The 14,704-nt window shown below is 41.4% G+C and overlaps 1 protein-coding gene across 2 annotated transcripts; it reads right to left on the bottom strand.

Annotated features, from left to right (window-relative positions):
• Nucleotides 1-2,130: 2,130 nt before the first annotated feature.
• On the bottom strand, nucleotides 2,131-14,438 carry LOC128738439 (large proline-rich protein BAG6). Of its 2 annotated transcripts, none has more exons than XM_053833566.1 (12): nucleotides 14,300-14,438; nucleotides 14,067-14,138; nucleotides 12,974-13,315; nucleotides 12,216-12,863; nucleotides 11,950-12,144; nucleotides 11,615-11,894; nucleotides 4,582-4,978; nucleotides 4,373-4,518; nucleotides 4,130-4,311; nucleotides 3,630-4,076; nucleotides 3,171-3,566; nucleotides 2,131-3,108 (listed from the first exon to the last, which is right to left on the bottom strand). In XM_053833566.1, exons 2-12 carry the CDS (start codon nucleotides 14,127-14,129, stop codon nucleotides 2,737-2,739), a joined length of 3,468 nt encoding a protein of 1,155 aa, XP_053689541.1. In that variant the 5' UTR covers nucleotides 14,130-14,138; nucleotides 14,300-14,438; the 3' UTR covers nucleotides 2,131-2,736. The 2 variants fall into 2 exon arrangements, with proteins under 2 accessions (XP_053689541.1, XP_053689540.1); XM_053833565.1 differs by having other exon boundaries at nucleotides 12,216-12,860.
• Between the last annotated feature and the right edge of the window lie 266 nt (nucleotides 14,439-14,704).

The following is a 14,704-nucleotide window of genomic DNA, read 5'->3' as shown; positions in this document are numbered from 1 at the left end:
AGCAAATTGATTCAGCTGTTGGTGAAGGACTGAAAATGGCTGGATGGAATCGTATGCAAAGACGTCTATCGGGAATCCACGGGAGTACAACGTATAACAAACATCCGATCACCTGATAAACAACTTCGTCGCGATGATAGTTTATGTTTCTGTTTGCCCGAAGATTAGTACCACTACGACCATTATTTTGATCTATTCTTGCATAAGTTTGTATGTTAGAAAAGCGCGTCCAAATCCTCTCCAAAATCCAAGAGCTCAATCTGGTTTTGATATGCGTGGAAGGTTACAGTTATAGGTTGATAAACAAAGTTATTATTGTTATGTTTGCATTCCAACATTTGTCTAAGAATACAAAAAGAATACAATTGTTAACGTTTTGCTCCGAGGATGAAGATATAGATCTTCGACACGTCAGCCGAAGACGATAAATAAAGTTTTCGTAAGGAACTAGAGATCGAAAAGCCTCGTCTTTCAATTATCGGGTATGGCCACGTGAAGGCGTTAGGTAGAGACTAGGATGACCAAAACTATGTTTGGCACTTCTCAAATCTAGAGACTATTAGAGGACCAAAGATAACTGGAAATTAATTCAATGATTTAGCAACAGTGTACAAAAGCTGCTAGCACTTGCCGCAGAACAAAATGCTGTAGCAGTGTGACTTGATTGTTTTCAGTACACTGCTAATTTGTTTACATTAAAATTTCTCCAATCAGCGACAGTTATGTCAACTTGTTAAATGGCACTTCACATTTTTTTATTAAAAGGGTTTATACTAAACGCGTCGGAGTAAAATATTCGAATTACATTAACAAGGGCCCTATTCTGTAAGTCACGTCGAGCAAATCGGGTCGACTCAGTCACTGTCGAGTGCAAGAAGATCGGGCAGCATAGCGGCTCAATGCACGACCAAAACAAAGCTAACTCAGGCGTCACTTGCTAACCGTTTAGTCACTAGCTTTTTGGCGGTGGATTCAGTCGAGTTATTCGACAAAATCGGGTCGCGTGTGACTTACATAATACCAAAAGTCGACTAGTCGAGCGAAGTGACACTCGACGTGACTTACAAAATAGGGCCCATAAGCTTGAGTTAATTATAGCACTAGTTCAATACTTTTTGATTTTGTGAAAACCCGTTGTTCGATTTGTTCTCGAATAATCATGTTCGAACAAGAATTTTGCTTGCCCGACACACACCACCTACGCAGCTATATCACACTCGTCTCTGATTGGCGGACCAACCACCGCACAGTGAATAAAGTGGAAGTAAAATCGAAAAAAAATTTTTCCTGCTGAAGCTGAAATAAATAATCCTTTTAAGGACTTGAAAGTAAAAATCCTTTCGGTGTGTAGAAGCTTTATTGTGTGAGGATTCCGCCGTGGGCGCTTGGCGTTGCAATTTGGTCTCACTGAGGTATCGTCATCCTGGTTGCCACATTCTTTGCTTTGGTGTTTGGGATTGCATTTGGAGGCAACACCCGTTAAGTAAACAAGAAAAAAAAAATGATCCGAGATAACTACCTTGTGGAATCCCAGAGAAAGCGACAAAAGACGGCAAAAAGTACCCGTTGATGTGTACATTAATGTCACGCTTCAACAGGTTTGAATTGAATCATTGATGCAGCTGACCTACGATGCCGAGTTTTCCGGTTCTTGCAGATAACGTCTATCTGTCAGTAGATTCTTGGACGTCGAGCGCTTTGAATACGTGTTGCTCATCGGTGCTGTGCTGCCGGCAGAATGTAGAGATTGGCGTGATCATTGCGTTCGATCGATCATATGTATAAGGAAGAAATGCTTCTTCAATTGTTGATGTTTCATCTAATTTTCTTCTTATGACTGGAAGCACACACGTGGACATCCACAAAGAAGGGAGCTGAGCTAAAGAAAAGACGAATTGCATCATTTAGGAACAGGCACAGATGAAGTCTGCAAATCGGATGCGGAATGTTTATCTGTCCTATTAATACAACTAGTAGAATTGAATGGCAAAGCTCAGTTTTCAAGTTCTGTTAAGATGTTCGGCAAAGAAATTCGACGGTTTACCGGAAAATCAACTCAAAAGCGGCGAACCATTCATGACCAGTTTCTTTGCTACTCTATTTTACACGACATAGTGCAATCCGTTCTTTGTTGCAAAAAGAAAAGAAAAGTCTAACCCTTTTATTTTTCTGTATGAAGATTGACAGTAAATTTGACTACGCAAGTTGGTTTTAATTTAAATAATGACCGTTATTAATATTTGCAGCCTGCCGAACGGTTTAATCCTTTCAAAGTTCACTTTTGCTTACAGCTGTGTTGATTTTTGTTCAAAGTTTTATCCAGTACGATTTGTCTGTGATTTTTTTTCTTTTTTTTTCATACTAACGCATTATGCACAAAACCTATATTTATTAGATAACAATGCAAATTGCCCCAGTAACAAACTGGCGGATTTTGATTTATCAATCGATGCATTCCCCATAAATAATGATTCGTGAAGCCTGCAGATTTCAATTAGATATTTAAATTTATGAGGATGATGGTTAGTTAAGCAGAGAATTATCCATCTTTAGTTATTTTTTATATTACAGTTTCTATTTGCTTCAGTACCTGCAGTATAGTTCACTCGTCAGGTTTAATCTACTGCAGTCAATTCACTGCGCACCCTTTTATTTATTGCCGTGATATTTTGACAATTTAGCCTCCCCACCTCTCTGTTCCCTGTTCTGTACTTAAGCTTCTCCTGCCCGCTGTGACTATTTTTCGAAATATTTAGAACAATTTGGATACCGTTTCGCATCGTAGTCTGGATCTTTGGCTAACCGCTCTCGTATGCTGGTTTTCATAGCTTCGCAATACGAGTTTTGTAGGGTCGGATCATCGGCTATCGTATTGGCTAGTTCGTCTAGAGTGACTGGACCGCCATTGCCGTTGCTCACACCAGCACTGCTGTTGGAATTGACATTTCCTGCAAGTGCAGGATTGATACCTGTATTATGGAAAGCTTGCCGCACACCGGTTGATATCAGAGAAGGGATTTCGGAAGGAGGTTTCGTTTCCGCAATTAATTTGCGGCGTTTCGATGACATGCCGGATATATAAGCATCGGAGTAGGGACCTTGCGGGATCTAAAATGACAGGTAATGAGTAATTGCTAGCCGTTTGGGTTAACAAGTGGGACAAATAATACCTGTCTCCGTTGGCGTGTAATGTCTCGTGAAATCACTGGCAACCAGGTGGATGGAAGATGTGTATGCCACGGCTCAGAACCAACGACTACGGAAGGCAGTGCTTCCTCATCATCTTTGCGTGCAAGTGGAGGCGGCACAGGCGGTTCCGGAACTGCTGAGGGCGTTGTCATCGTCACATCATCGCTGTTATCCACGGATGCGGCTGTGGTAGGAGGAACAGCAGCGGATGCTTCTGATGTCGATGAACCGGTCGATTGAACTGGTGCAGCGGAAATTACAATTGCAGCACATTGATCGATATTGACGATCGGTGGTTCAATAGAAATTGAAATTTCCGCGATATCTGAAACAAGTTCCGGCGTGGTCGTGGATTCCAAATCATCTACTTCCATAGGCTGAAATTTAAATGTAGGGTTGTAGCGGTAATTTTATAACCATGAATATTTGAGGGGACTCACACTAGGAACTCGATGGTGGCTGCTTTCGGGAGCATGCCCTCTAATTACCAAAAATTCCTGGATGTCTTGTTGATCGTGGTGACTGGAGCGTTCCAGCTGACGTTGTATGGCTGGTAGGAATAGTTGCAAAAGTTCCGGACTAACGGTGGGTACATCTTGGGTGCTAAAAATCGCCAAATTCAGTAGTTCGCCAGAAAATGATTGGGCGTTTGCCTGTCCAATGCAGGTGACCAATATCATGAAAAATCGACGAACGAAGGTGATCAGAAAGCGTAACAGGCGAACTCCAAATTGTTGCGAACTGTCTTCCCGTATCAAATTAATGCAGAATGGAACCGAGCTGCGTATTAGGTTTTCGATTGAAGCACGCGTGTCATAGTCCGGTAGATCGTAGTTTGCAACGCGCGACAAAATTGGTTCAAGACGACGAATCAGTAGATCAATGGCCTATAAATAAGTTGGAGTGAGAAATGGACGATAGAATCGCTGGGAAAACTTACATCTTGCATGGTAGTTTCGTTAATCACTTGCCCGTTGAACAATGTTTCAATGACGTACGCCTGAAGAGTATCCCGGACGCGGTTCAGGGTATTGGGATTGGGAGCAATTTGTTCAAAATCTGCTAATGTAAACTGACTACCAAACAGGTTGAACGGCAGTCCTGAGAGTGTTTCCGATGGAGCTGTAATTTATACATTTGATTGCAGAATGTGTATTTTTGTCTATATGCTACAATGGCTTACGTGCACTGGGTTGACTAGCTATAGTCGTTGGCGTGGTTCTACTACTGTTGTTGTTGCTATTAGCCGCCGTATTCCTTACGGTTGAAGCTTCCGATGTAACACGGTCTGAATTCTCTCGTATGTGGTGGCTATTGCATGGTAGGAACCTACCCAAACGATACAATTAGAAAAATTTATACTCTTTCGGACATAATTATTGAAAAACAAACCTATCGAAAGAGGACAGCATATTGGCTGGGATAGGGCGCACATTGCGAATGTGTGTTGGCGGTATACGTGGAATGTGCGGCCTAGAAGTGGATCGTGTCTGTGTAGAAGTTGTTGGAAGAGTAACAGTTACGAAACGAGATTGCGATCCACTGTCGTTACTGCCTCGATTGATGCTCGTGGATGTGGTACTATTGGAAACTGCCGGAGTTGACTGAGGTCCAAGATTGCTACTGGTGGTGGTTGTAGTTGTAACGTTGCTTGTAGTAGTTGTACTCTGAGTAGCAGATCCTGGCGGATTTCCTCCGGCATTTATCTGTACATGGATATCGGCATGGATGGGGGTAGCGTTCACAACAGCCTGAATCAAGCGGGCCACCTGAAGCTGTGCATTGTTGGCTAAAACAGATTCCATTATTAGTTCGGGTTTATTTGGATAGAAGGGTAGTTTAATGTAATTACATGACCGACTTTGAGGAAAGTTTTAGCTCACGGTCTGTTGAGTTAAACAAACAAGTCAGTGGTAAGTCATCGTCAATCATAAGGGTTAGAGGATTATCAATATTTGCGGGCTCAACTAGTTATATTAAGCTACATATAAGTAATACCTCAACGGAATTTAAAGTTTTAGGCGGCGTTTCGATGGTCAGAAAGTCGATTGAACACCAATAACATAAATCCTAGGACGATAGTGCACAATAGAGCAAATTAATGAAGAAATAGAGCTCTTATTTTATTAGTTTTCTCTTACACTGTATAACTTCGTAATCTTTAAAACCGATTTCACCAAGCCAGCTGTCAATACTGAAAGTGTGTAATAGCAAGATGTTTCTCAACGTCCTGGTGGTTTCTGATTTTCTCGAACATTGCTTATTTCAAATAACTCTTGAACCAATTTTTGTAATTTATAATCTTTTACTGGTAAAAAATTCATGATAGTATTTTTGAGTGTTGCTGTATTATGGCGGAAAGCCCGATTTCCCTAAATATTTACATATGAGTAATCGGAACGGGGGGAGTGGTTGGATGGCCTCATTTGCCCAATTTTCAAAAAGGGACATCGAATGGAGTGTAAAAACTATCAAGGAATTACATTGCTCAATTCTGCCTACAAGGTGCTTTCCCGTAGCCTGTTCTGCAGACTGAGACCGTTAGCGGAATCCTTCGTCGGCGAGTACCAAGCTGGTTTTCGTGAGGGTCGCTCCACGACGGATCAGATGTTTACTCTGCGTCAGTTGCTAGACAAGTTCCGCGAGTACAACTTGCAGACACCATCTGTTTGTGGACTTTAAAGCGGCGTACGATTCAGTTAAACGAAATGAGCTGTGGCAGATAATGCTAGAACATGGTTTTCCGACGAAACTAGTTACGCTGATTCGTGCGACGCTGGACGGATCCAATCATGCGTTAGAATAGCGGGTGAGACCTCAGCTGCTTTCGTGACGTTGGATGGACTGAAGCAAGGGGATGCACTCTCTAACCTGCTATTCAACATTGCCTTGGAAGGTGCATTACGAAGGGCAAACGTGGAAAGGAATGGAACTATCATCACGAAATCTCACATGCTTCTTGGTTTTGCGTATGACGTCGATATCATCGGAATCAACCGTAGAGCAGTGGAAGAGGCCTTCAGGCCCTTTAAAAGGAAAGCTGCGACCATTAATACCACCAAAGCAAAGTACATGGTTGCTGATAGGGAACGTGGGAGACCAAGTGGTGTTGGTGCCGAGGTGGAGTTAGATGGGGAACGATATGAAGTAGTGGAGGAATTTATATACCTTGGTACACTCGTGACATGTGACAACGATGTAAGCCGCGAAGTGAAACGACGAGTTGCAGCCGCGAATCGGGCTTTCTACGGATTACGTAGCCAGCTGAAGTCCCGTAGTTTGCAAATTCGCACAAAACTGGCGCTCTACAGAACACTAAAGGAAGCTGATCTGCGGGTGCTTGGGGTTTTTGAGCGTAAAATTCTGCGATCTATACTTGGTGGCAAAATGGAAAATGGAGTGTGGCGCAGATGCATGAATCACGAGCTGTACCAAGTATACAAATATGCTGATATAGTGAAGGTAGCGCAATGTGGCAGGCTGTGGTGGGCTGGACACGTGGCCAGAATGCCCGATGAAAGAGTAGCCAAAACTATTTTCAGCAGAGTACGGTACTCTGCTACTGGAGGTAGCTGGACGGTACTGGAGGACCATAATTCGTTCGGCGCAGGATCGGTAACGGACCGTTGCCACTAAAGTAAAGTAGGTAATCGGAACGGGGTTCATTTCTGACACGAGGTTTTTAAATGATGATACCTATATATGGGCTTGATTGATTAAAAACAGACGGACGAAATTGAGAAGATAAAGAAGTGTATAACATCTTTTTACGCTTCGCTTTTGTCCGGGAGCCTCCCAGTTAAGTTACAACACCGGTCTAACAAGACAATCGTCGTATGTTTGAGTCTCCGCTGATAAAAGTAAGTAAGAGTGTCAAAAGAATTGTAGCTATAGCCCCGCAATTGTCAAGTGTCTTGCACTCTAACAGTTGGCTGCGGAGTCTGTCGAATAAAAGGGTGTCAACGCAAATCCAAAAATAAAATTCCCTGACTTTTCCTGAAGCATCAAATATTTTTCCCTGACCCTCAAAAACTCGAATATAAAAAGCTTATTTGGGCGATTTCTGGCTTAACCCTTTTTAACCCTTTAGCATGGCTTATAGCAAAGCAAAACTTGGGTGCTAATTCCGTTATTGAAATTTGACCTTCTGTTTTTATACGACAGACTTCGCAACCAGCTGTTAGAATACAGGACTGCGGGATCAGTGTTACGATCCTATTGACTCTAATAGCCTTCTCCTAGCCGAGATTCGAACATACGACGACTGGCTTATTAGACCAGCGTCTTATCTCGAGGCCAACTGGGAGGCAATGCAATTAGCATGGCTTATGCGACCTGCTGAAAACTATAGCTAGATTTCTTCATGTTTTAAGAACACAAAGATTCTTAACCGATTTTTTACCAGCGTTTCGAAAACGCAACGCATTTTTCTATCGACTCTAGGGACAGATTTGTTCGAGGTATCAACTTAAATCCAAAGAAACAAAGATTGAGAAATACTCTAATCGATCTGCTTTTGCAAAAAGCTTAGATGTTACATACAACAAAATTACAACCGTGTGAACATAACAAATCTTGCTAACTTTCAGTCAGCTCAAACTAGGGACTTTGTCGCTGGAAGGTGGACACATGTCTGCGGTTTTCAGTTGCTGAAACACTGCTGAAACAAAGCTTTCTTGGAAGTTTCAGCTTGTTATCTCTGCTGCAAAAAATATGGGGTTGAGGAGATGATTCCCCAAAGATTTTTGGTACAAAAATGTGCGTTTTGTTGGCTTCGAGGTATGGCAAAAGTTCAGCTAGATATATTGTTAGAAAATGTCCAAATGGCAAATATTTTAACCCTCAATGGTGGACAGTATACGAAGTTAAGACTAAAGCTGGGTGTCATGATTTCGGATTGCAGCTATCGAGGTTTGAGAGCAATATTGGGTGTTGAGAATTAAGGCAAATTCTTCAACTACAACTTAATCAACGTATACTCACCAACAAATCATCAAACAAACAAATCCGATGATACTAGGGGCGATACTGATCTAACAAGCCAGTCGTGTTCGAACCTCGGCTAGGCGGTTTTTGCTAAATAGAGTCAGTAGGATCGTTGCAATGACCCCGTAATTTTCCTGTACTCTAACAGCCGGCTGCGAAGTCTGTCGATAAAGAAGGATAATGTCTAATGACGGGTTAAGCCAAAGACTTTGCTTTGCTTTGCTAGGGACGAATTCTATGACAGGTTCGAAAGGATTTATGGGGTGTGCACGACTTGAAAATTCAAGACTCTAGTTCCCAGATCAATCCTGTTTAACGGTCAATACTTTTTGGAAGTTATCCTTCTATTTGGAAGTTGCCTTGACTGCTACTTAAATGCTATTTTGGCAAAATATGCGGCTACTTTACTGCTAGCCCTCTTAATAGTGCTGACAATGCTTATTTGCAGACGAATTTGAATAGAATTGTGGAAGCCAATTTACAACAGTTATGCAGTTAAAAAGCTGATAAACAGCAACCTGCAGTATAAAATGCCAGGGATGATAATAAACGATTGATTTACTGCTTATACTAGTGCTTATTGGTTATCTGGGGAACCAGGCCAAGAGTCGCATGCTCACTGCGGATCACGTCAGAACAGAGAAACATGTCAGCTTTCTGCGTATTACGTAACCAGCTGAACCAGTCCCAAAGGTTGCCAACTAGCATAAACGCAAATTCTACAGAACGTTAATGCTCCCGGTAACCCTTAACGGACATGAATCATGGACGCTGAAGGAAGATAATCAATGCTTAGGGCATCTGAGCGTAACATTCTGCGATTGGTGAAAACGCTGTAGATCGCGTGTAAATAACAGTCTGTATCCCACTTTGTGCTCTTTATGTCTGCACCGTGAAGCGCGTGAGGCCTGCCATTGCCGATTTTGAGCACTACAGCGAGTGAAGTCTGACAATTGTACGGCGCAAAACAAATAAAAAATCTACGGCAAACTGAAAGATAATCGAATCGCCACTAGACATGTAACAAGTTTTAATTCAACCGATCAATCTGCGTATATTTTACACGAAAATTGATTCGATTCCGAAGTTGATCAACAATATTGCCGGGTAAATAAAATTCCCTGATTTTCCAGGTTTTTCAGGGAAATGGACACCCTGAAAATGGCATCTCAGGATATAGAGGATATATGCCGATATGTGCCATCAACGGCAAGAAACCATCGACCGCATTATAGCTGCTGGTTGCTGATCCTACACAGAACACATATCGTTGGAGAAAGATGTGTCAAATTCCCGCTACAAACTAAAACTCGCCTTAGAAACGACATTATGACAAGGGTGGACGAAAAGTAACCTTTATTGACATCGTCATTCCCCTGACCCGTAATTTGGAGTCAACACCCGGCCACGAAGCTTTTTGAAACGTGTAAAAAGTGATGCTGACCTGCTGAGATAGTTTGCTTTCATTTTCAATACAAAAATATCTGTTCTACGATGCTTGGTTCAAGAGTTAAATTTCGTCAAATAAGCGATGTCCGAAAACATTGGATAATTTCGCTTAGAGTTTTGTGGAAATTAGGCCACCAGGAATTGTTTAAATAATGTTATCCAATATGCACGCATACAAAATTTCCTAAAATGTTGGTCCCTTCGGCCCAAACCTGTACGATAGTTTTGAAAAGTGCCCAGCATTAACCGCACTGGTTGTGGTTAGTGTTTTTTTAACTTTCGTTGTCGTAAGGTTCGTACTCGATTGAGTTGCATTTTTTAATATTTGGGTATTTTGATAACATAGTGGCCTCCCAGTTGGCCTCGAGGTATGACGCTGGCCCAATAAGACAGGCGTCGTATGTTTGAATCTTGGCTGAGAGAGGTTGTTAGAGTCAGTAGGATCGTAGCAACTGGCCCTGCAATTGTCCTGTACTCTAACAGCTTGCTGCGAGATCTGTCGTACAAAACCAGAAAGTCAAGTTTCGATAACGGAATGTAGCACCTAGGCTCCTAGGTCCTTTGCTGATCAAGCAGTCATCGTACGAACGTGTTCGAACATCGGGTAAAAGAGACCGTTCGAGTCAATAGGACGTCTTATCGTTAGCAAGGTTTTGTCCTAAAATTGTTAGTTGTAAAGTCAAATGCCGAAAGCGGAAGTTAGCAGCAATGTTTTAGTTTTGTACAATGTACTTTGCGAGTAGGTATATAACAAGATATTTTTGATAATTTTGCACAGAAAAAATAAAAATAAAAAAATCAAATATATATTGGAAATACATCCGAAATTAGCAAAACAGAATTAAAATAAGTACGAGAATTATTTTAAATAAATTGGTAGTGTTCTATGCTGGTTCATGATATATTGAATCGCGTATCTTTCTAATCCTGTTAGGCTTCGAAAAAAATAGGAATATCTCCAAGAACAAAACGAAATACTTAGTGTATACCGACATCACAATTGACTAACCTTTCGTGAACACGTTAGTGCATGGAACTTGTTTTATTGAAGCATCATTAATATTGTACCGCCAAAGAAATATATAAGTACTAATTTTAATAGCACTCAACATTAGCATTGCATTGCGTGGTCTTGCAAAAAAATCTTGAACGTATTTTTTCTAGGTAAACCCACATTAAAAACTTCAAAAGACTGATGAAATAAGCAAATTTATCGTATGGTAGTGAGGACACTAGAACCAGACTAAATGGTTTAAATTCCAAAATACGGGTTTGCAATTTATTTGAATTTCTAGGTAACTTATTTTATTTCCTCTCATTTGCGAGGCCGCCTTCAGAAATACATTGCCGTGAATCGCATTAGGCGACTGTTAGGCGATTCACGGCAGTACAGCTCATAGATCATTGTGATGAATCTGTATTTGATTGAGACGATGGATGTCAAAACTGTTAATATCTTTAATATCACATTATTAGATGGCAAGGAGGTAAAATAGATTAACAGTGCAAACGAGAATACAAACAAAAATAATAAAATACAAAAACGGAAAAAGAAACATAGACTCAACAAAAGTATCAAATAAAACATACAGTTTGCTAAACGTTCGGGAGAACCCGAGGCGGCGGAGTCAGACTCACTAGTCGTCCGCGAATCGACGGAGGACGAGGAAGCTGAAGACACATGCAGTGGTTCTTCGTTCGGCGCTCGCCCAGCGGCACTGGTGCTAGCAGTGGGCGAGGAGGGTCCGGCTCTCGTTCTGGGATTTTCTACAGTGTAAGTGTGGTAAGAATACAAATTAGAGAAATCAGTCGTTCCATGCCGTCCGGTCGTTGGGAGGCTTCTTTCTAGTCAAACTATTCAAACCTGTTTGTCGCATCGTCTGAATGAGGTCCAGCATTCGTCTAAATGTCGTTTGGTCATATACTGGGATATAAACGCGCGTGATAACATCATTTGGAAGGTTGGCCAGACGTAATCTTGGAAACTGACCTTGTTGCTGTTGTGTTTGATTTTGGGTAGCGGTCGCACCAGTTGCTGCTGCTGCTGCTGCGGTTCCTGTTGTTCCAGTTGTTGGGCCCGAAGCTCCGGTTTGTCTGTTTTGTGTACCAATTGGATTCGGCGGTTGCATTGGGCTGGAACCAGCAGTAGGAGGTTGAGTTGGCATTCCAGGTATTGAAAGATTTATAATCTGTGCGTTTATATTGTTGTTTCCCATTTCCGTATTGTTGTTGTTATTATTGGTCGCTCTCAAAAGGTTGGCTAAATTATTCTGCAATGAAAGAAAATTTAGATAATTTTTCGACAGAAACTGGTATTAAGCGTACAGGAACGGCAGCGATTCCGGAACTTACGAAAGCAGACTGCTCAACCAGAATCGGTCGACAGCACAGATGACGAGGCGTTGAAGTTTGTAAATCCAACATCAGATCGCTGACAGCGTGTTGGGCATGGGACATATAGTGTAAAGCTTCCGAAATACGGTCAAAAACGCGCTGTGAATTTTCGCGTGCTTCTGAATCCTAAAAGATACATTGGCGGAAAAATTAGTTAGTAACCTTTAGTATCGCAAACTCAGTGTTTCCAAACTTACTCCTTCCTCGTACGATGGGTCATTTTGCAAAATTTCATAGTATTGTTGAAGAAACGGTTCCATTCTGCGTTGAACGCTACGCATTTGTTGAACTACTTCGGCCAAAGTCTGCGTACTAGTAGTCTGATTATTACGTGACGATTCTGGCCTAGCTTGGCGTCTGGAATCTGCACTAGATTCCGAGGTGCTTGAAGATGTAGAAGAACTACCAGATGACGCGCCAGAACTTTCCTGAGCGGGTGTGGCTGTAGCACTAGTGTTTGGCGGAGTAATGATTGCTGAATCCGGAATAGTTCCAAACACTTGAACTGATGGATTTAATGGGTCCTGTTGCTGGACAGTAACATTGGACATTCCATTCTGACGGAATGCTGCAGATACAGCTCCCTGGAAAGCCTGCACAAAGTTTTGCATCTGATTGTGTGGAATATCCACATCTCCGACGGCACTGATACCGACTTCAAAAACCGTAGATTCCATCGTTTGCTGAGAAAGTATATCCATGGCGGTATTGTTCAGACCTCTCTCTGGTGTTTCAAGATAACTGATGATGTTATCAACACATTGCAGCATATGACGAGCGACGGTTATTCGATTCATACAGAGAGTAGAAGATGGGCTAACGGTCGGTATTTGCGGAGGACTCTGCTGATGAAAAATAAAAATAAATCGTTAGTTTTTCGAATATTAATAACATTAGATTTTTGACTTGTTGCCAAAAGATGGCATAGGCTTGTACATCATCATATCTGACTTACCGTCGCATTAACGTTGAGTGGGATCGAAGTCATCGACCCGAAATACATGGTGTTGAAATCTTCTAAACCCCGAAACATTTGGGATCGAGCGGCGTTGTCACTGCTTCGTGAACGCCTTGCTCTTGCTCCTTCATCATTCAGAGTAGAAGTACCGCCTCCGGAGCTGTTGCCCCGGGCGGAAGGTGGAGCCCGCTGTACAAGATGAACAACTTTTCCGTTGACGTCATAATCCTTTAATGGTTTTTCATCGCTCAGCACCCGACCGCAGTAGATCAAGCGCTGTCTATCCACAGCAACGTTTATCTTTTCGGCGATAAGCTCTTTGAACTCTCGAACGGTAATCTGTTGCAATAGAAAATAAGTTTTATGATTTTTTTGTGTGTAAAAGGCTGTAAATTTTTTCGTTTTTGTCTGCGCAATCTTTTTTTTTTTAAATGGTACTCTAGTATGAAACTTACAGAGACTATAGATTACAGTACAGAGATTATAGATTACAGATGCGCCGAGACACTCAAAATCCGCTAAACTTTGAAACAAAGCGGAAAGTTACCTTTATTTGTGAAATTGTCAAAATTTTGCAAACTAAACATCCATGGATGGCGATAATTTGGAACCAGCCAGCATATCGAAAATAATAGCTAACAATAGTTAAATTATAACTAACAGGCTGTTTAACTGCTTTCTGTTGTTTTAAAACGAATCAACCTTTAAGTAGGTCCCAGTGCCAAAGGTACCAAAACCAATGAATGGGACATGGCCAACGTATGTAGTCTGACAGCCACAACACCTCTCTGTTTTTGTGAAGGTAGTCTCCGTTTTGATTCAAAATTTAGCAGTTTTTGAGTGTCTCGTCGCCTCTGTAACCTATAGCCTCTGTAATAAAACTATTCAATTATTTAAGTACTTAAATATTGAAACCGTAAGAAATAAACAAACAAATTACAAATATTGAATGATTAGGACGAAACTTTGATATTATATTTCGCAATATACCTAAGCGTTAGTTTATAATTTGGAAACATCTCGAAGCCACGTACCTTATGTTTATTTTGTCTACTTGTCTACTACTAAGTTGTTTCTCACGCATACTTACATCATTTTCCACACTGAAGTCATGATTTTGGGAATCAAGAGTTTTCACTTTTAGGTTTATCATTTCGGCGACCTAAAATTAAACGTGAAAAATACATCTATTAGGAATGCACTGATATAGAGAACAAGAGTGTTGGAAATATAAAGCAAAAACCGCCATCTTTATTCTTATGCCGTCTAAATCCTTAACCTGCCTTTCGTTGCGAATATCAAATTCCAGGTGAAATTCTTTACCTCGCACTGACTGAACGTTTCGCCGAACAATAACTATTGTTTGCTTCCAAAGTGGTCCAAATGCGGAACTTTTCACAGGATAAAACAGTTCGGCTTTCAAAAATCGCTTTTTCGTCACCCAATCAATTCATCACTACTGATTGCCGATGATTTTTCTTATTCTTGTTTTTTGTTGCCCACAGTCAGTACGATCGAACTGTCACACGGGACACGGAGCATCAATGTGTATATATATACAGGTGCGGCAATGTTTGTTAAGTGGTGTTAGTGCAATGGAAAAATTTCATCATAGTGTGGGTGGAATCGTAAACGGACCAATCACGATCAAGCGTGACTTCAAACTCCAAAAACAAACTCTATTGTCCAATGCGGTTTGTTTTTGTAGTTTGACGTCGTTTTCTGATT

The sequence above is a fragment of the Sabethes cyaneus genome, chromosome 2, assembly GCF_943734655.1.
Source record: "Sabethes cyaneus chromosome 2, idSabCyanKW18_F2, whole genome shotgun sequence".
Lineage (NCBI taxonomy): Eukaryota > Metazoa > Arthropoda > Insecta > Diptera > Culicidae > Sabethes > Sabethes cyaneus.
The sequence above is the reverse complement of the archived record's forward strand: the minus strand, read 5'-3'. Positions and strand labels throughout refer to the sequence as shown.